This window comes from Chiloscyllium plagiosum, unplaced genomic scaffold, assembly GCF_037043375.1.
Source record: "Chiloscyllium plagiosum isolate Xiang-an unplaced genomic scaffold, Cpla_swu_hap1 HiC_scaffold_11, whole genome shotgun sequence".
Classification (NCBI taxonomy): Eukaryota; Metazoa; Chordata; class Chondrichthyes; order Orectolobiformes; family Hemiscylliidae; genus Chiloscyllium; species Chiloscyllium plagiosum.
Genome location: NW_028270149.1, coordinates 58788524 through 58809898, shown reverse-complemented (window position 1 = coordinate 58809898; position 21375 = coordinate 58788524). Strand labels below are relative to the sequence as shown.

At 38.7% G+C, this 21375-nt stretch overlaps 1 protein-coding gene and 1 long non-coding RNA gene across 3 annotated transcripts in view; one reads left to right on the top strand and one right to left on the bottom strand.

The window, feature by feature from the left end:
* Positions 1-17892, top strand: part of LOC148148809 (uncharacterized) — a 29687-nt gene extending 11795 nt beyond the window's left edge. Inside the window, exons 2-3 of the long non-coding RNA XR_015758669.1 lie at positions 6199-6317; positions 16834-17892. This is a non-coding gene — a long non-coding RNA (uncharacterized LOC148148809). The remainder of the gene's footprint in view (positions 1-6198; positions 6318-16833) is intronic.
* hdac8 (histone deacetylase 8) overlaps positions 343-21375 on the bottom strand; it is a 75482-nt gene continuing 54449 nt past the window's right edge. The window contains exons 8-11 of one of the 2 annotated variants that reach the window (XM_043704543.2): positions 19641-19813; positions 16552-16646; positions 12193-12298; positions 343-4428 (exon numbers count right to left, since the gene is read on the bottom strand). In XM_043704543.2, coding sequence (XP_043560478.1) covers positions 4406-4428; positions 12193-12298; positions 16552-16646; positions 19641-19813 — 397 coding nt within the window. In that variant the 3' untranslated portion in view covers positions 343-4405. The other variant, XM_043704546.2, reaches the window with a different exon arrangement.

The following is a 21375-nucleotide window of genomic DNA, read 5'->3' as shown; positions in this document are numbered from 1 at the left end:
GCCTTTAAAATGATGCTCCATACAACTTTCATGAATTTACATAGTAATGTACGTTTAGTATTACAGGAAGAATTTTTTTTATATTACTCTGCCATGGAAAGAAATAGTATGTTTTTTTGGTAGTTAATAGGTGTCTAATATCTAAAAGATATTCAGTACACAGAAGAATTCATGTGTTACTCCTTTTCAGTGGTATGGTTCAGTGGTAAAACATTTGTAGTGATTTTAAAAGTGGATATAAAAGGGGCTAAAGAAAATGATCAAACAAAGCCCTGGTCATGAGTATACTGAAACAGCTTTTACAAACACTATCAAAGGAACACTGTCTGAAAGCACAAAGAATTGCATTTTCAATTCCATTTATTAATAACCACATACTTTTCTGGCCACCACAAAAAAACTGTCAAAGTAAGAAACAGTAACAGGAATAAGTACAAAACATTGTTAGACATTGACTCTTTAACATCAGTAAAAATGCCAGAAAACTATTTAATTAGGCTGATGTATAGATAAAACCCCATGTTTAAAATACACTTGGAAAGGATTTGGTCTCAAAGGATGTTAAAAACAAGCAATTGCAACAACATGCTGGTGAATGAATGGATTAGTTACAAATGATGTGTGCCTTTTCTTTATTAGCCCCTGCAGATGAACTTTGATAATCCTCACACAAGACAATGGTTTTCAATATAACAAACACAATGACTTTTTATAGGAATGCTTTGATAAGTGGAAAATCATTTTATAGATAGACACAGAGTCTGCTAAATTATGAATATATGGGAAAGGTGGTGTAGAAATTCACAGTGCCAGCTCCTCCACAACTGTTTCTTTCGTGATAGTTTTGCTTTAAACTTCTTCATTATCTTGTCACTTGCTGCCTTCTTACTACTCTTGGCTTTCGATTTTGCACATTTGATGTTTTTGCTGGTTTCTTGTGTCCTCTTTACTGCTCTCTCTCACACTCTTATTTTTCTCTGTGCTCAGGTTAATCCTAATCTTTTGGTTTTAATTTTATCTTGGATATCCTCAGCCAACACCATCAAAAACACAACTGATCATCTCATGGGTTTGTGGGTTGTTGCCAAGCTTGCCTAAATCAATGGTCACTTCACCCCAAAAGAAGCTTGTGAGAGAAGTACAGATAAACTGATAAGGCACACATTATAAAAAGTAACTTTTTCAATATTTTCCAAGTATACATGTCTTTTTGTTGTGCTTTATACCAGTAGAAGTGGCATATACCCATATTCCAATACACCAGCAAAGCTTCTTTTTAACCATTATAATTTTTGAATTTTGTTTCAATTTGTTTTTGTTTTATTCAAACTGTGTTCTGATGCCAGTGATATGGACAAATGGTAAAACACTTGCAATAATTTCCTTTATGTATATGAACGAACAGCTAAAAATGTTAAACAGAGAACTGGTCATGACTATATAAGCATATCCTTTAGCAGAAACTGATGATGCTTGATATGTAATGAATTCGAACTTATGTCAACCAAAACAGATATTATCTAGCAATCATGTTATTTTAACTGTATGCCAGGCAAAGGTCTTAGATTACTAGGTTCAATACCACCAGTTAGAATGGTACATCTATTGGTCAATTCAGCTCCCTAGTTTTGTCAGACTCAATAACACTTGCTTGCCAGTACTCCGTTCTTTTCATTTGTTTTATGCTGCATCCAGACCCACTATCATGGCATCAGAACTAGTTTCCAACTCACAGGGAGCCAAACTAGAAACAGAGAAAGTCACCTTGCTGGAATTCTCTAAAATTGCATAAGGAGAAGAAACACAAAGTAGGTCTTCTTAGCTGCCAACCTCAGTAAATACTGGAAACTAAATTTTTATTTTACAAAGGCTGCCTGAGATGCAGGTGGTAAGAGTTCACTGACATCTGTGCTCTGTTAGATCTAGACTCAGCAAATCATGTTACAGTGCCACTTTTGGTATGAATTCAGCTCCTTCATGGTACTGGGTTCAGTAGCATTATCACTTAAGTCCTCATATCCCTCAACAGCACTCAACATTGAAACAAATACATTTAAAATTGGAAAAAAACTCATAACTTTTAATGACAAAACAATTAGGTAACCAATATTGATATTCACTTTTTGAAGATATTTAAATGAAACTGCCAGTTATCCTACTGCAGAGGAATTTCCAAGCTTTTGTCCTTACAGGTCACAGATTAAGCTTATTTACCACTTTTCCATTAACTTTATGCATGTCAAGGTATTAGTCCTAATAGTTCTTATAGTTCTAGTTGAGGATTTTTCACCAGTGACTTAATAACAGAGAAAAACATGTTCAAACTACAAATGATATAAAGGCAAATATGGTGAACAGAAAGCAAAACTGGTAACTGCTGGGGTTGCATATGACCCTTGGGCTACAGGTTGGGAACTCATGTTGTAAAGTTAAGATTGAAAGTGTTCATTTGACGAGTATATTTATCAATCCAAAAAAACACATAATTAGTGGCAGCTGTCCTCATTCTGAATATTTCAAAAAGGAAAAAAAAATGCCATTCATCTTTTTGTAGATACAGCTGTTACTCTGAATTTTGTCTTTTATCTCAAACACCAGAGCAATTTATTTTCACTGATGTTTTCTGAGTTGGAAATAGAAATCAATCCAAATTTGCAAACTGTTTGTCAAAGGTATTGCCAGTCCAAACATCTGCAAACGGGAAGTTTTCTTAGGACAGCAGGAGGGCTAAGGTCCATTCCATCACATAGTGACTGCCAGTGGGGCCCCAAGGGAAAATGATGAAAACCACCATGAAAAATCCATATAAACTTGGACTTAAATGAGATTCCACAGAAAACCCTTGCAGTTAAAAAAAAACAACAAACAGTACGGATTTAAACATTTAACAGCACGATACTGCTGATGCTGGAAATCTGAAAATAAAAAGAGAAAATGTTGGAGAAACACAATATGCCTATCAGAATGCCAGTTTTGAAAAGAGTTATATGCTGCCACATTTTGGATGAAGCCTGTCTTTTCTTAAAGCTACAGTGCATACCACACAGAGGAGGAGGATGGTGCAGAAAGTCTTATTTAGAGTGGGGAAATCAACAACATGTTTCAACAAAATGTTAGGAAGATAGCCACTCATTGTAGCAAGTTGTTTAAGTTGATCCTTAATTCCTTATTATAAGAGGAGGAGAAAATGTTGGTGAAACCTAGGTAATCTGGCAGCATATAACTCTTTTCAGAACTGGCACTCTGATAGACTTGTTGAGTTTCTCCAGCATTGTCTCCTTTCGTTTTAATAAGGAATTAAGAATCAAATTAAATAAGTTGCTACAGTGAGTGACTATCTTCCTAATATTTTGTTTGAAACTTTTTGCTGATTTCCCCACTCTAATTTAAATATGATTTTCCGCACCATCCCTCTTCTCCATGTGGTGTGCACTGTAGCTTTAAAAAAACACACAAGCTTCATCCAGCATTTTGTTAACAGAGTTAAAAGAGACTCTTTGGCTAGCTCTGGAGAAAATAGATCCAACTTCACTTCATCCACCTTGTGAAGCCTTGACTTTGAAAGAAGCATTTGTTTTCCTTTCCTCTGAAAATTCAGCCAAGAAAACTGCCAGGTGTAGGTGAAGAACATGGAACATAAATCCAGGTCCTTTCGTAAAAAGCAGTGCACGTGAGCATTATATTGCTTCATAGGTTTAGTATATAAAATGTAATAATTTCTTTCTACAATTCATTGCAGACTACTTTGATTAAACAAAAATTACTGCACAAAGTCAGTAAAACTCCATATCTAGGGGCAGAAAGCAAAATGCTATTTGAGTCCCAGTATATAATATTTGCAGAAAAATCAAAGAACTGGAGATACTGGAAATCAGAAACAAAAACAGAAATTGCTGTATAAACTCAGCAGGTGTGGCATCATCTGTGGAGAGAAAGAAGAGTTTGTGTCCAGTGACTCTTCTTCAGAATCCTTCTGAAAGGTCACTGGACCCGAAATGTTAACTCGGCTTTTTTTCCACGGATACTGCCAGACCTGCTGAGGTTTGCCAGCACTTTCTGTTTTTGTATAAAATTGGCAGGCTCTTCAACCAACTACAAAACCAACCGCAACTCCACTACAGGGTGTTTTTCAAAGCAGCAACAAAAAATGAATTAAAAACATATTTACAACATAATTATGTTAATGAAAACACAAAACAACAGGTTACTGCAATCCTTAAGCATCCGATGGTCTGTCCTATGCAGTTGAATAAGAAAGGGTTAACTGCAGCCTCAAATCTCAATGAACATCTGTTGTCCTGGAACTTGCGAGTAATTTCATCCAAGTTTCCCCTGCAGCTACAACAGCCACAGACTGCATTCAGTTAAAAGGCTTCTCTAGTGTTCTGTTCACTCCCACCACTTACTAAATTACATTCTTCAGATTTCCTGGAAAAAAACACACAAAAAAACTTTTGCCTTTTCTGATTCATAGCACTGTGACAATCTCAGGTTAATTGCAAATTTTATGCAGAAAAATACAAAACAAATGTGGTCAAATCCTCAATTTATTAAATCTAGAAAATTCTCATTCTGCAGAAATAGGTGGTCTCTGTGAACATTAAACCAAACACTCATGAAAGGATCTCCTTTAGAAGGACTGTTTCTGTATTACTGAAAGACAAAGATCAGGTTTACTGCTGCAGTGCCAAAATAAAATTAATGTAAATTCCCATTTCCATTTACCAGTGTGCATGTACCAGCAATGTTTTAATATTTTAAACTGCCCTGTTCAAATGCATTCCTGCCAGTTTCAATCCAGCAAATATCCAAGTTACCCACTACAAATTTTTAACGAATGTATAAACTGAAAACCTTATAACATAGTCAATGACAATTAATACAATTTTTTTTTCAATTCATCAAATTATCGGTAAGTCCTAATTAGATAACTTCTGAAATAGTAAGGTGATAATGAACAAGATTTCATTCTGAAAATCTTAGTATTTTAAATTTACATAATTCTTTAAAGGTTGTAACCGCATCCATGTGTCATAACTAAAACAAAATTACAGTTTTATTACATCACATAGACATCACAGATTTCTGCTTCTGCATTTGGAATGATTCGGATATCGAGCACCTGGTGCCTGCAGAAACACGTTTTCTTGTGACTAGTTGACATTTTATACAAGCACGTTTCCTGTGCTTAGTCTGCATCTTGCATCGTGTTCTTGGAGACAAATTTGCCTTATGCTTGGCTGTAACCAGAATTACAATTTCACAAAAATATATTTTTGCATTATAATTTATTTTTACCTGAGAATCAAAAATCTACCGTTGTTCACTTGTCACTAATACAAGCAGTGTTATTATGCTTCATCCTTCTGTGAAGCAATGTATAATATTGCCAGATAACACACATATTCCGCACATTAAATAATTTTCTGCTGCTCATGAAACTAGAATGTTGAAAGATGATAGTTTGTTAAATACTGAGGGATTTTCCAGTATGGAGATCAGTTGCATTAGACACAGGTGGTTCAGATCAAAGGTGTCAGGGCCAATTCTTTCTTAAACAGGGATTGCCCATCACCAGAAGGTCCAAAATGAGACGCTGAAGTTGAGGAGATGCTCATTGCATCTATTACATTTTGGAGGAGCTTCATAAATTAGATATTTAATGAGGCACGTGAACTGTTTGCATGCAAGGTCTCAATGCTTTTTGTGCTTGTTGTCCATGTTGGGGGGACACAGCAGGCCTTAAGTTTCCATTTCCAATGTTAAAAAAATGTCTGACAAATTTCAGTGCATCAGATTATTGTCCTTTAACAAAACGCACATGAATTTGTTATTGGCTGATATTATTTAGTAGTAACTTGAAAAGATTGCACTGCATGGATTTAAAGAAGTCAACATTGGTGCAATCTTACTGAATTCGCAATGCCCAGTAATGCCTGAAGATTTCAAGCCTTAGATTTGCATAAGTAATTGAATGCATGATATTGTATATGCCTCCCAAAAGCAACAAGAGTGCATATGTGCAAGATGCTGTGTCCTGCCCAGTACACTTATTTCCCCACTTTTGCTCCTTTGATTATCAGAAACTTATCAATCTTAGAATTAAAATTATCAATTGCCATCTACAAACGTCAACCTGCCTTTGCATGTATAAGTCTTTCTGAATTCAGATTTTCAGTCTATGTCCTCTTGTCCTAGATTCCTTCAGCAGTGAAAATAGAATCCAGGCTTTGTTGCAGTAAATTTATGTTGCATTCACTCCAAGACCAATGTACCTTTCCCAAAAGGTGTTGTTCAGAATTAACATAGTACTTCAGGTAAGTCTAACCAAGCTTTTGCATTTGTAAAAGCTTGTCTTTTTAAATGTTTGTGCTTTTTAAAACTGTGGACTGAAATGAGAAAGAATGGCTTTAAAAGTCAGGAATTTGATACCTTTTTTGAACTCTGTGTAACTGTGGGTTTCAACAACATGAGGAGGAACTGGAGCAAAGGGGTTGCTCACAAGTGAAACTAACTGGATTGTGAACTCGGGTACATTTATCAATGACAAAGATCCTCTGCCGACAATAGCAAGGTGATTGTTTAGCTGAACAGCTTGGCCTGTGAGCAAGGTGGAGAGAACCTAGTCAGACCAGGACAGAAACCAACAGATCTGCAGCAGCCAAAAGCTCTCGATTCTCAGCAGTAAGCCACTTAAAAGCAAAGAAAAATCACCTGACTTTCCTTTAGCAGATGCTGCAAGTTGTGACCTTGAATTGGATATGTCAGAGACTTTTCATAAGTGAAACAGCTAACCTATGCCTCTTGCAAACCAATTGAAGTAACCAAGAGGATTGATGAGGGCAGAGCGGTAGATGTGATCTACATGGACTTCAGTAAGATGTTCAACAAGGTTCCCCATGGGAGACTGGTGAGCAAGGTTAGATCTGATGGAATACAGACAGAACTCGCCATTTGGATACAGAACGGGCTCAAAGGTAGAAAACAGAGGGTGGTGGTGGAGGGTTGTTTTTCAGCCTGGAGGCCTGTGACCAGTGGAGTGCCACAAAGATCAGTGCTGGGTCCACTACTTTTCATCATTTACATAAATGATTTGGATGTGAGCATAAGAGGTATAGTTAGTAAGTTTGCTGATGACACCAAAATTGGAGGTGTAGTGGACAGTGAAGAGGGTTACCTCAGATTACAACAGGATCTTGATCAGATGGGCCAATGGCTGAGAAGTGGCAGATGGAGTTTAATTTAGATAAATGTGAGGTGCTGCATTTTGGGAAAGCAAATCTTAGCAGGATGTATACACTTAATGGTAAGGTTCTCGGGAGTGTTGCTGAACAAAGAGACCATGGAGTGCAGGTTCATAGCTCCTTGAAAGTGGAGTTGCAGATAGATAGGATAGCGAAGGCGGCGTTTAGTATGCTTTCCTTTATTGGTCAGAGTACTGAATACAGGAATTGGGAGGTCATGTTGCAGCTGTACAAGACATTGGTTAGGTCACTGTTGATTGCATGCAATTCTGGTCTCCTTCCTATTGGAAGAATGTTGTGAAACTTGAAAGGGTTCAGAAAAGATTTACATGGATGTTGCCAGAGTTGAAGGATTTGAGCTATAGGGAGAAGTTGAATAGGCTGGGGCTGTTTTCCCTGGAGTGTCAGAGGCTGAGGGGTGACCTTTTGGAGGTTTATAAAATCATGAGGGGAATGGATAGGGTAAATAGACAAAGTCTTTTTCCTGGGGTGGGGGTGTCTAGAACTAGAGGGCGTAGGTTTAGGCTGACAGGGGAAAGATATAAAAGAGACCTCAGGGGTAGCAAGTCTTGAAAACTCCAATCTTCTCACATAAAGTCCAGTATTCCATTCACCTTTTCAAATTTTTTTGTATCTACTGACAATATTTTAATGAACTATTCACACGGCTGCCACTACTTCCAGCTTTAACCATTTAGAAAGCCCATTGCTCTACATTTCTGGTCTAAAGTGGATTCCTCACACTTGTCTATAGGTCTTTTTACTTAGCCTACTTTTCGAATCAACCTGTTCAGAGATGTTATTACACACCTCTGAAGCAGGTGGGACTTGAACCTGGGCCACTCGGTCCAGTGGTACGGACACTACCACTGCAACACAAGAGAGCCCATTTTGCCTACTCACTATTTATTAATAATTATAAGTTCCAATGTAATGCTTCATCAACACTACATACATTGCCGTCTATCTATATGTAATTAGAAAACTTGGACACATGACTTTCTAGCCCAAAGTCATGAATAATTATCACCGAATCCCTACAGCATGGAATCAGGTCTTTCAGCCCAACAAAACCACATGGATCCTCCGAAGAGTAACCTACCCAGACCCACTCCCCTACTCTATTACTCTACATTTACCCCTGACTAATGCACCTAACCTACACATCGCTGAACACTATGGGCAATTTAGCATGGGCAGTTAATCCAACCTGCACATCTCCGGATTGTGGGAGGAAACCAGAGCAGCAGGAGGAAACCCACGCAGACACATGGAGAATGTGCAAACTCCACACAGACAGTCGCCCTGTCACAAAGCTGGTCCTTTTCTCAAAGCTGTTTCCTTTCCTCAAAGTTATTGTGTCCTTAATTGTTTTTCAGAGGAGTCATAAAATAGCCCAGGCTCTGAAACAGCCGAGTTGGTGCAGAGATGAATGGTTTATTGGGGCCCTTTTTGTTTACCCCTAAACAGATGATACCGCAGGCCAAAGGCTTTCGTGTTTTAGAAATCTCAAGTGTTATATGGGCGGCACGGTGGCACACGGGGCGGCACGGTGGCACAGTGGTTAGCACTGCTGCCTCACAGCACCAGAGACCCGGGTTCAATTCCTGACTCAGGCGACTGACTGTGTGGAGTTTGCACATTCTCCCCGTGTTGGCGTGGGTTTCCTCCGGGTGCTCCGGTTTCCTCCCACAGTCCAAAGATGTGCAGGTCAGGTGAATTGGCCATGCTGAATTGCCCGTAGGTAAAGGGGTAAATGTAGGGGAATGGGTGGGTTGCGCTTCAGCGGGTCGGTGTGGACTGGTTGGGCCAAGGGCCTGTTTCCACACTGTAAGTAATCTAATCTAATCTAATCTAAATAACATATAATGAAAGGGGAATGGCCAGTCCAGGCAGCTACAGCTTTCTGGTCCAGTTGCAGCAGGGGATGTGTGTGAAACAGGCTGCTGACTTCTCTCTCGCCGTGCAAACTGTAAGTTGCTGTACCATGTTTTACTGTTTGTGTTAAGGGATGACTGTATTGGAACTGTTGCATGTATTTTCAGAACTTCATCATTAAGTTGGGCTTGGATAGGATAAGTTATCGGGTATTCTATTTTCTGTTCTTTGTGTTTCCTTTCATAACTTTGTAAATAAATTTTGTTTGTTTAAAACTTGGCAGTCGACCCAGCTAACTTACACCGGGAATATCCACTATACACTGAGCTAAACAAATAGCAAAGTTACGGTCTGAGCAACCTGCTTAAAGAGGTTTTGAGGGGTCTGGCCTAGTCCATAACAGCCTGAGGCTGGAATTGAATCCAGCTTCCTGTCACTGTGAGGCAGCAGTGCTAACCACTGAGCCACCGTGTCACCCATATAACACTTGAGACCCGAACACAAATCCCAGTGGAATGCCAAAGTCAGATGCAGCAATGTAGAGTTCTTAGTCAGAAACCCTACTTTCTCATATCATTCAGTCAATTTCCTAGCTAGGTCAATAACTTGCCTTCAATTCCTATTACCAATCTTTTACCATATCCATGTTGGTTCTCTCTGGCAAGGGGTGATGTGGGATGGGAAAGCAGTGACAAATATTTGTGTTGTTGGGGAGTGGGGGAGGGTTCTGTTTGATACAGAGAGTCAAAATAGGAGCATAATCCTACTTAAATATGTGATCAGGTTGCTAACAATTACTTGACAGTCTGCAGTTGGTGTTTAAATGGCTATTAATTAGTCCATGGGGTGGGCAGGCAGCCCACTATTTACCCAGTCACTAGCAAAACTCTAGTGGAGGGTCGTAGGCAACCATGTCATCCAATTTCATGTCCACCAGCAGTTACATAAATTTCCTAGCATTATTTTCTTCATTAGCATAAATTTGATATTCCTTACAAGTTTATTTCCATACTCTTATTATCATTTTTTTTAGTCTTTTAAAATTTACTGCCCCATTTTCTATTCTGCGCATGTCTCCTGTTTGTTTGGATTTTGCACGCCTCTTTTATAATGTTATTCGTTTATAAATTCTAATAAAATTAAACTTCCTCGACAGCAGAGTTAGAAAGAAAAATTTAGTACAAAGCCACTAAAGGAATTAAGGCCAATTAGATAATTTTAAGGAGCATCAAATGGAGGAAGGCCAGCTAAAAAGGTTCACAGAGTGAATTTTAGAGCTCAGGGCATTGACAGCTGAAACAGTGGCCAATGATGAACAAAACTGGAATATTCAAAGTTGCTGCAATTTTAGAAGTATCATTATCGCGGACATTTGCAGGATTGGATGGCATTACAGAAAGGAAGAAAATGTGTACTTATAATGTCATTCAGCTAGTAATCCAAACCCTGGCTAATATTCTAAGGAACCATCACAGCAAATGATGAAATTTCAACCCAATAAAAGTCTGGAATAAGAAAAGCTAGCTTAACCATGCCATATAACCACTGTCAGAAAGTGAGGACTGCACATGCTGGAGAGCCAGAGTCGAAAAGTTTGGTGCTGGAAAAGGAGCATTCAAGGAGCAGGAGAGTCAAAGTTTCGGGTATAAGCCTTCATCAGGATTCCTGAGCTTTTCCAGTGCCACACTTTTTGACGTATATCCATTGTCGATAATCCTAAAATCCCATCTGTCCTTTGAGAAAGAAAATCTGTCATCCTTACCCAGTCTGGCCTATGTGTGACTTCAAGCTCACAGCAGTGTGGTTGATTCTTAACTTCCCCTTGGGCAATTTGGGACAGATAATAAACATTGGCCCAGCCTGCTACACATGAATTCCCATAAACAAAATTGGAAGGGGAGAGGCGACAAAGCGATTTGAAAACAAGGATGAGAATTTTAAAAGGAAGGTGTTGCTTACCTGGCAGTCAACATAGGTCAGTGAGCATAGAGATGAGGAGAAAATGGGACTTGGCCCAAATGAGAGCTGAGTCTTAAATTATCTCAAATTTATGCAGGATGAAATGTGGAAGGCCAGCCAGCAACATGATAGAAACATCAAGCTTGGCGGTAACAAAGGCATGATGAAAGTTTCAACAACAGATAGCTAAGGCAAGGCTCCTGAAGGTAACTTTATAGAGTTGGAAATAGGTGGGCTTGCTGATTTATATTAGAACCTCATTTCAAGGTCAAAAATGACATCAAGATTGCGAATAACATGTTTCGTATATCAAGCCAATTCCTAGGGGTTGGATCAAGTTGGTGATTAATGAACAGAATTATAGCAAGGACTAAGTGTGATGGTTTTTGTTTTCTCTATATTTAGGTGGAGGAAATTTCTGCTCAACCAGTACTGGATGCCAAAAAAGCAGTCTGCTAAGTTTAGGCACAGTGTTAAGGAAAATGGTGCTGCCAACTTTGTCAAAGCTTACAGACTGACTATATAAGAATCTTTTATCTTTCACCTTGACATAGGATATCATTTGTAACTTTGATAAGAGCTGTTTCAGTATAGGGTGTAAAGCATGAAGTTTTGGGAATTATGTTTCTATTACTGTTATTGTGATTTCAACCCTGTTCAGTCTTCCATGAATTTATTTTTGGCAGGTTAGAGCCCCTACGCCTTAGTAATAAACATTAGCATGGTAAAACTATTTTGAATGCCACAGCTGGTCTTCTGTCACTTTTCTCAGAATCAGATTTACCGAGTTTAGTAGACCACCTTTGTTTTATCCTGCTGAAGTCAACTGCACCTAAATACTAGACCTTTCCAGCTGTTTCACTTTTCTTCCCCGTTTCAAACTTGTCAATTTACTTGATCATACTAAGATCACTACTGGAAACACCTAACATCTTTAGGGTGTTAATTAAATCTGGCTCATTATTTATTATTAAATCTAGTATGGGTTGCTCTCTTGCAGTTTCCAGGGCAGATTGTTGCAGTACTGCTCATACACACACACACACACAGTCTGCTGTCTGGCATAGGTTCACATGCTTATCCAAATTTCAAGACACTATACCTTCCTTACCTCGGATCATGCTAAGTATCTGCTCAATCCGGTGGGGATCATTCTGGTCAGTCCGACAGCTTCGGGTGATTTCCAGTACGTAATCAGGCCCATATTCTGTAAAATACTATGAAAGCAATTGGATTAGTAATGGCATTGAATCACCTGCAGCTTTATTGAGCAGAGTACATGCACATGGAATATAAATTTAAGTTTAAATCCAAATTTAATAAATTTGGATTGAAGTGCATGTAAAATTACCATTGTCCCAAAGGGCCATACAGCTGCCCTCTTATTAAAGAAATGGTTGGTAATGAGTTTAACATGAGGGTCACTATGTCTCAGATGAAGGACAAAGTTGAGAAAGTGGGACCTTCAAGGTGATGTCTGTCAGTATGGGAATTGAAATTGCACTATTGGCATTACTCTGCAGGGCAAACCTGCCACCCAGCCAACTGAGCAAAAACCACCCCAACTAAAGCGCTAGTATGATCAGGGACAGTCAGCACGGTTTTATGAAGGGTAGGTCATGCCTAACGAAACTTATTGACTTTTTTGACAAAGTGACCAAACCAGTTGATATGGTGTATATGGATTTCAGCAAGGCGTTCGATAAGGTTTCCCACAGTAGGCTATTGTACAAAATGCGGAGGAATGGGATTGTGGGAGACATAGCAGTCTGGATCAGTAATTGGCCTGCTGAAAGAAAACAGAGGATTGTAGTTGATGGAACATGTTCAGCTTGGTGTCCAGTTACTAGCGGCGTACCGCAAGGATCGATGTTGGGTCCACTGCTGTTTGTCATTTTTATAAATGACCTGGATGAGGGCTTAGAAGGGTGGGTTAGTAAATTTGCAGACGACATTAAGGTCGGTGGAGTTGTGGATAGTGACGAAGGATGTAGTAGGTTGCAGAGAGATATAGGTAGGATGCAGAGCTGGGCTGAGAGGTGGCAAATGGAGTTTAATGTGGACAAATGTGAGGTGATGCACTTTGGACGGAGTAATCGGAATGCAAAGTACTGGGCTAATGGTAAGATTCTTGGGAATGCAGATGAGCAGAGAGATCTCAATGTCCATGTAGACAGATCCCTGAAAGTTGCCACCCAGATTGACAGTGTTGTTAAGAAGGCATACAGTGTTTTGACCTTTATTAATAGAGGGATTGAGTTCTGGAACCAGGAGGTTATGCTGCAGCTGTACAAAGCTCTGGTACGGCCACACTTGGTGTATTGTGTACAGGTCTGGTCACCGCATTATAAGAAGGATGTGGAAGCTTTGGAAAGAGTGCAGAGGAGATTTACTAGAATGTTGCCTTGTATGGAAGGAATGTGTTATGAGGAAAGGCTGAGGGCCTTGAGGCTGTTCTCATTAGAGAGAAGAAGATTGAGAGGTGACTTAATAGAGACATACAAGATAATCAGAGGGTTAGATAGGGTGGACAGGGAGAGCCTTTTTCCACGTATGGGAACGGCAAACGCGAGGGGACACAACTTTAAAGTGAGGAGAGATAGGTATAAGACAGATGTCAGAGGTAGTTTCTTTACTCAGAGAGTAGTAAGGGTATGGATTGCTTTGCCTGCAACGGTAGTAGATTCGCCAAGTTTAAGTGCATTTAAGTCGTCATTGGACAGGCATATGGACGTACATGGAATAGTGTAGATGGGATGGGCTTCAGATTAGTATGACAGGGCGGCGCAACATCGAGGGCCGAAGAGCCTGTACTGCGCTGTAATGTTCTATGTTAAATGGAGGGCACAATCTACAAGCTTGTCTTAAGTAGCCGATCTGGTTCACTAATATATGGAGAACATAATCTGCCATCTTTATCAGGTCATACCTACTGTGATGCATATTTTTATGAAGTTGAAAGCGTGTACTGTACCTTTAAGACAGAGTGAATGCTGTTCTGCACTGAGAGCTTACAAGCACCTGTGTCATATGACTAAATAACAGTCTCAGAGTGTCCTAGAAAATTGAAAAATGTATCATTCGGCTGCGAAATAGATACCTGAGTTTAAATTATGCCCCATGATATTAAAACACAACTGAATTTGAATTTATTGTTTTACTAACATCGAACCAATGAGACAATCTGATGTTGGGAATATTAAAAAAGGGAGGCATTTTGAAAATCAGACAGAGTAACTGCAATTGAGAGCCAAGACATTGAAACACTCTCTATCAAAGGTACTGCTTTCATATGAAACACCTTCACAGTAAAAAGACAGATGATGACCCCAGGAGATCTTTAGCTGAAAGACAGATACTGAGGACGACAGCCGCTGTATGGTTTTGAAATTAAGTTGATGTAATTATAATAAGTGTTTTGTTTGAACAGTATATTGTTATAGAGCTGGAGGCAGGTAATAAGCAGTTAAGGGAAAGGGGAGAAACATAAAGAAGGAACCAGGTCAGACTTAGGTTGAGTTAGAAAGAATTAAACATAGTCACTTTGATAGATGGGTGAGGGCCTTAAAAATAGATAAGACATATGAGGGTCTGACAGAGGTTATTCTGCTGGAGGAGTTTAAAAACTCACTTCCAGAGATGATAAGAATTCATGTGGATGAACAGAAAGTTCAAGAGGCCGAGAAGAGCAGTAGAGATGGCAGATGAAAATACATTGGTGTATAAGGCAAATTTTAGCTTCCGGCAAGAATTTCATCCTGTGAGGGATAGAAATTGGGAGAAAAGGAGATCCTACACTACAAAACAAACAGTAGAGAACACTGGTAATAGTTTACCATAGGTGGAAAAAGAAGCCCAAGAGGGTGAAAAGGAGGTGAAAGGCCTCAGGTGTTTTCATTGCAATGGAGTGGGACACAGAAAATTATAGTGCCAGTGATTTAGGAAGGCACTTGGAAAAGGTGTCTTCACTGCCAAAAGGTGGGACACGTAAAGTCACAGTGCTGTTTGTTAAAGAAAGACACTATGGGAAAAGATGTGGGACAAGAGGCTAAGCCAGTGGCATTAGTGAAAGTAGTGCAGAAAACCCCAAGCAAGGTCGAGGAAGCGCAGGAGAGTGCACAGCCTAGGCAGGGGCTGGGTACTGATGTTGGTTCCCGATCTCTTTCAATACTTTGCCTCTGTCGGTAAAGTTTACTCAGGAAGAACGGGGGAGAAGGCAAAGAAGTTATAATTTTGAGAGATCCTGATGAAGGACTTATGTCCGAAATGTCAACTCTCCTGCTCCTGAGATGCTGCCTGGCCTGTTGTGCCTTTCCAGTGCCACATTTTTTAACTCTGACTCTCCAGCAACTGCAGTCCTCACTTTCTTCCACTCAAAGGTGTCAACTGTCATAATGGCAAAAAGGCAGGCCTCAACCATTTTTGCCCAGACTTACTTAAATTCAGCCACGTGCACACTTGAATCTGAAACATAATGTTTAATCTTACACTTAGGGTATTGTTGACCTTTAATACAAGAGAACGGTCAAGATCCAGAGCTCTTTCTATGCACAACAAAATTGTGCGTATAGTTCAATGTTCTGATTTAGTGCAGTGACAATGAACCCAGATGTATGAAAAAGTATGATGTAACTGAAAAAAAATTGTAACACTAGTGCAGGTAGAGCTTTCGGTAATGAACTGGGATCATGAGTTGGGGTGTCCAACTGTGGTATAAGCTGCCCCTTAAATGTCAGACAACCAAATCTTTTATTTTTCATAGTAAGTAGTTTTGCTCATTGTATCAAGAAACAAGAAAATTTGGGGAAAAGAAATGGTAAGACAAGTATGAAACTGTATTTATATGATATCAATGTATCACCAATAGTTCAGAAAAGATTTACAAGGATGTTGCCAGGGTTGGAGGATTTGAGCTACAGGGAGAGGTTGAACAGGCGAGGGTGGTGAGTGTGTGGAATGGGCTGCCAGAGGAAGTGGTGGATTGCAACAATTGTAACATTTAAAAGGCATCTGGATGGGTATATGAATAGGAAGGGTTTGGAGGGATACAAACTGGTTACTGGCAGGTGGGACTAGATTGGGTTGGGATATCTGGTCGGCGTGGACTGAAGGATCCGTTTCTGTGCTGTACATCTCTATGACTCTAATAGTAAATATGCAATGTTCGAAAGAATTACAGTCTATGTAATTCTAGTCATATCAAGAAAAAGCAAGGTCAAAATGTTGTAGAAAGCCTGAAAGTAAAGCGTCAGTAATTATTAAAGAATGGCTAAATGCTTTACTTATAGTCAAACAAATGCAGCTATGTCAGTTTAGAGCAAGCCTATCATTCTGAGAGAAATGGAGAAACAGTGCATTATTGTTGCACTGCCACTTGACTACAAAACAGTATTCAGAGTCAAAATCCCAGGTTTGATTAGTCAGAATGACTCAGCAGATAGTAAGAAAAAGAAGCCTGTTGTAGCCTTACCTCATGATCAGGAATCTCTGAGGACAGTGTTTTTCCAAGGATAATGGCAGTCAGATATGTCCAACACCGGGCTGTGTTTGCATGGTTATAGCCTCCTGTCTCCACCAGAAAAGCAAACCAAATGAAAATAATTTATTTGACTAGAAAGTCAGAAGACACAGTGACCATGTTATTCACTATTGTCTCATTCTAATACTGCTAAACACTGTTATATTAAGAAATGCTTGATGTCATGGTGATTGTGAAGATTTCCAATTCTTTCACCTTTTGTTTTTCCTGTAGCAATGGGCCATTTCCACAAGATATGAAACTCAAGTCATGAACTGCTTTAAAAAGCTATATAATCTTGTTTAAATTTTGAAAAGGATTTGGCTGTACCAAAACATGGCTGCCGATGATACATAGGGCTTTTGCCCGAAACGTCGATTTTGCTGCTCGTCGGATGCTGCCTGAATTGCTGTGCTCTTCCAGCACCACTGATCCAGAATGCCGATGATACAAGTTGACTACAATGTATGGAAAGTTCCAATCAGCAATTTCTAGAACAAAGTGCACTATCCTTTTGGAATTTCTCACTCTTACATTGATTGGATATTGCAGTCAGCAAACACAAAAGCACAGTAGGCAGACCTAAAGGGTCTGGCAAAGAGCTATTGAAAAACTCATGTCTGAAGTGGCAAAAACAGTTCAGCAACTGGCTGCTACAATAGACAGTGGGTTTTGATCAGGAGCAGAAAGGTTTAACCTCATTGTACTTGTTGAGGTACTAATAATCCCATTTACCTCCATGGTTGAATACCGGACCCACTGGCCAGAGACACAGGCATCAATTGTTAAATTGTAAGTCACTCTTTAATGGACCTGTTACATGATCAAAATTCCTCTAGTTTTAGCTTAAATTAACATTTCTTAACCCTTGCCTCAGACTGAGAAAAAAAAACTAGTCTATTGTTAACATCAAAGTCTGCTAAGGATCTAACTGGTGACACAACAAAACTCCAGGAGGCTCTGGGGAAACATGTCACAGCTCATTTCTACAGGAAAACAATTTTTAAGTAATACAAAAATCTTCTGGTTACAGACCAAAGGGGAGAAATACAAGATAATTAAATTAGCTCCCTCTCCCTGTCAACAACAGAAATTGGAGTCTCAAGTCCAAGGTCAAACCATTGCAAAATGATCCAAAATTTGACACAAGATCCAAATCTCAGAAACCAAACTGAATTGAACCTTATAATCCAATTGGAAGCGAAGAAAAAAGATTCAGTGGTTTAAACGATCATTAAACCAAGAAACAGCACTGCAGTAAATTTCCTTAATTTGTGACAAATTTCAATACAGAGACTTGCATAGAAAAGACAAACTTAACCTGTGAAACATTAGCCTCTCTGAACATTAGACAGCTGAGGTTTATGGCTTGGAGAATACAGATGTAAGTACCCAGTGTGGCAAAACAGGATTCTTACCCAATATCTGTGCCTCGGTTCATATTTAGAACAGACAGAAGTCAGAACCTCAAACTACCTTACCCAGATTAATTATCACAGCCAAAAATTTCTAATTAAAAGGAGCAAAAACAAATTTTTCAGCAAAAGGTACTGAATAAAAACTAGAAGCCCAAAGAGAGAATGAAAAGAGACAGGAAATTTGCTACATCAATGAAAAACGGTTTGGTAAAATCCCAGGCCCTGTGCCCAGATAATCCGTAGCAGACAACAAGAATATAAATCCAAAAAGGAACCAGAAAGGTTCTGTTAAGATTCAGACAGTTGAAGCCCTGAACATCCAAAAAGGCTGAAATAATCTGTCTATATTGAGACAATAAAGTGCAAGTGACCTAGATCTAAAAAGGCTGAAAAAAGACTGATGAAAGAGGGCAAGAAAAGACTTTATTTCTTTCCATCTCTGGATATAAGTGAAACAGAAATTGAATTGGCCAGCATCTTCTTTGCTTAATTACATGGGGACCGGTTTGTACACCAACATCATTCTGCTTGGCCTTACATAAATTATAAAAGGAGTACTGCAACTTCAGCTAACGCAGACACCCGAAAACAGCTTCCTACAGACAGTAAATAATCTTCAAAGGACACAAAAAAATCATGCAAATTAACACCCATATCTTTAATTCCCTTTTTAAAAGAGATTTTTAATTGTAAACTGTTTCCATTTTTTTCCTTTCCCCTTATGCTTGAGTATGTGTGTGAAAACCTCCAGTTTGAATGGACCAATAAAAGCATACTTTTGAGTGAACTCAGAACTCAGAACTCAGAAGCAAGCTTATTTTGAGTCCAGTCTTCCAAATGTATAGTTTGGGGGAAACATGCCACAGTCAATTTCAAAACAGAAAAAAAAAAACAATTTCAAATAACTCTGCTTACAGACGAAAGAGAAGAAAAGTAAAGGAATTCAGTTTATGTCTCCTTCTCTGTCGGTAACATTAGCAACAGTTTCTCCTGAGCTGGCACAATGTGTTCAAGGTATAATACTTGGATCATGAGCACCAGTTCTTTTCTAGATCCTACACGCTAATTTGACTCAATAACATTATTGATTGCCTTATCAGGTTACATCCATTAATGTTGGATGGATCGGAACTCAAATTTCATACCAAGACAAAATCATTTATTCATTTAATCTTGACTGTATCATTGATGAACTCAAATCCTCCCGTAATCCAAAACCCACATATTACTCAGAACACATCACTGCTAAGAATGAAGACTAGTATCCCCCTATGTACCTTATTTACCTCACTCAAGGACTCTGACCAAGTTTGCAAAAGTTCCACCATTGCTTCAATGAGAATCAGATAAGTCAATATAGCACAAGCTGGAACAGTTGGATACTGAGCCTTCCTGGCTAGTTTCCTTCAGTTCCATACTTTGTCATGCATTTATTTACAGGTATTATGAAGGAATTTTGCTTTTAAATATCATACATAGATATAAAAAGAACTCCCAAATGTAAAACTATGTTGAATCATTTTTAAAACACATCAAAACATATGTATCAATGCCAATACATTCCATAACGTTTATGCCTCTGCATTTATTGAAAATGTTGCAACAAAGGACAATTGGACTCACCTCCTCCCAAGACCAGAGTCGGCAATTCCCAGTTCAGAATGTAACGCAGGCACTTTCCCACTCCAACTGGTGTCATATTAAAGGAACACATTGGGTCTCCAGCAATAGTATCTGCTCCTAGCTGGCAGACCACTGCTTCAGGATTGAATGATGCATACACTTCTTTTAAGACACTATTGAGAAGACAAAGTAAATAAATATGACTGGATAACAGATAATTACTGCAGTTGGCATCTAAGGAGCACTATAATCAATACTTTCTTAATCAATCCTATTACCCAAGGACCCATAGGAATCAGCAAGCAATAATGACCTAGCCAGAGATGCATCCTTAAGATGCATAAAAATTGGTCAGTCTAAAACCAAGGTTATATCTTATTGAATCGTAACTTATCCATCACATTTTGCTCTTTTTGTAACCAAAAGGAAGGCATGCAAGCCTATCTAAGTAATCCACCATTCAACTTTTGAATTTATTGACAGGAAGTTTTGTCAGAGTAGCCAAAGATTTTCCACTTGATTTTCACTTTTGTTCCACTCCTTTCAAGTAAATGATTTCCACTTAAGAAAATCCAAAAGTCAACTGACCGATCACACAAATAGCATTTACACTTTATTACTTCAAGAACTAAGCAACTGATCTGTTCAGATTATATTGTCTAACGTATAAACTCATCTTTACAAAAACAGTCTTCCCAAGTGTGCACAGGTATAAATAGATATAAATAATAAAAAAAAGTCAAAATCATGTCTGATTGTGATGATGACATTTTTTCCTTTAAATGGTTAACTGCAGTAAGCCTACCATCCCCAAGCTGGCACCTAGTGTTTGTGAGGGACCTCAAAGTTTAACATTACAAGATCATAATGAATACCGTACTAAAGATGCAAAATCTTTTTATGAGTTCTCTTGTCGGAACAAACTTTTCATGACATTCAAAAAACGTTTTTTCAACTTATCGCTCAATATTCCACAAAACTAACTTAAAATCTGAAAGCATGAGTCTTGCTAATAGGAAATCCTATTAACCAAACAAAATATTTTGAAAGATTCTGTCGACTGTGCATATTGTATTTGAATGTCAGTGTGATAACTTGCTGGAAGTAATTATCTGTGCTGACAGCATGACAGTTAAATGATTAGACAAAGTCATGAACATAAAGCGCTGTGCAAATACAAAGTCTGATAGTTCAAGGCAAGGCAACTATAATAACATTTGTATAGATTCAATGATTATGTAGGCTCATTGCTGAGAAGTATCAAATTGAAAAATGACCATTAATAGATACTGCTGGAGAAAGAGACATTTTTTTGAAACTTTACATGTTGTACTTTTCAGGACAATTAGCAAGAAATAGCAAAGTAAAGGAAAAAAAACATTGATACTGCATGAGAGGAATATGTTGATTGGTAGACAAGTGGACTCTGCTTCAGGGACATGAAACTTGGAGAAGTATCAGGTAATAATGACAGCAGTTAACTACCAAGTTTTTAAAATTTTGAACAAGGCATTGCAGTGAGAAATGAACAAGAGAATGGCTATCACCTGTTTTGTTGTGTGTACATGTTCTTCGTGCCTGCAAGGAACAGTAGCCGATGAATAGATATATGTAGCTTCAAGTACATGCTTGTTTCAAACAGCAGAAGGAATATGCTGTTTGATCTGATTTGCCAATCTTTGGGACATAGCCTACATATTTGGCATTACACCATCACCTCATTAGTGGAAAATTC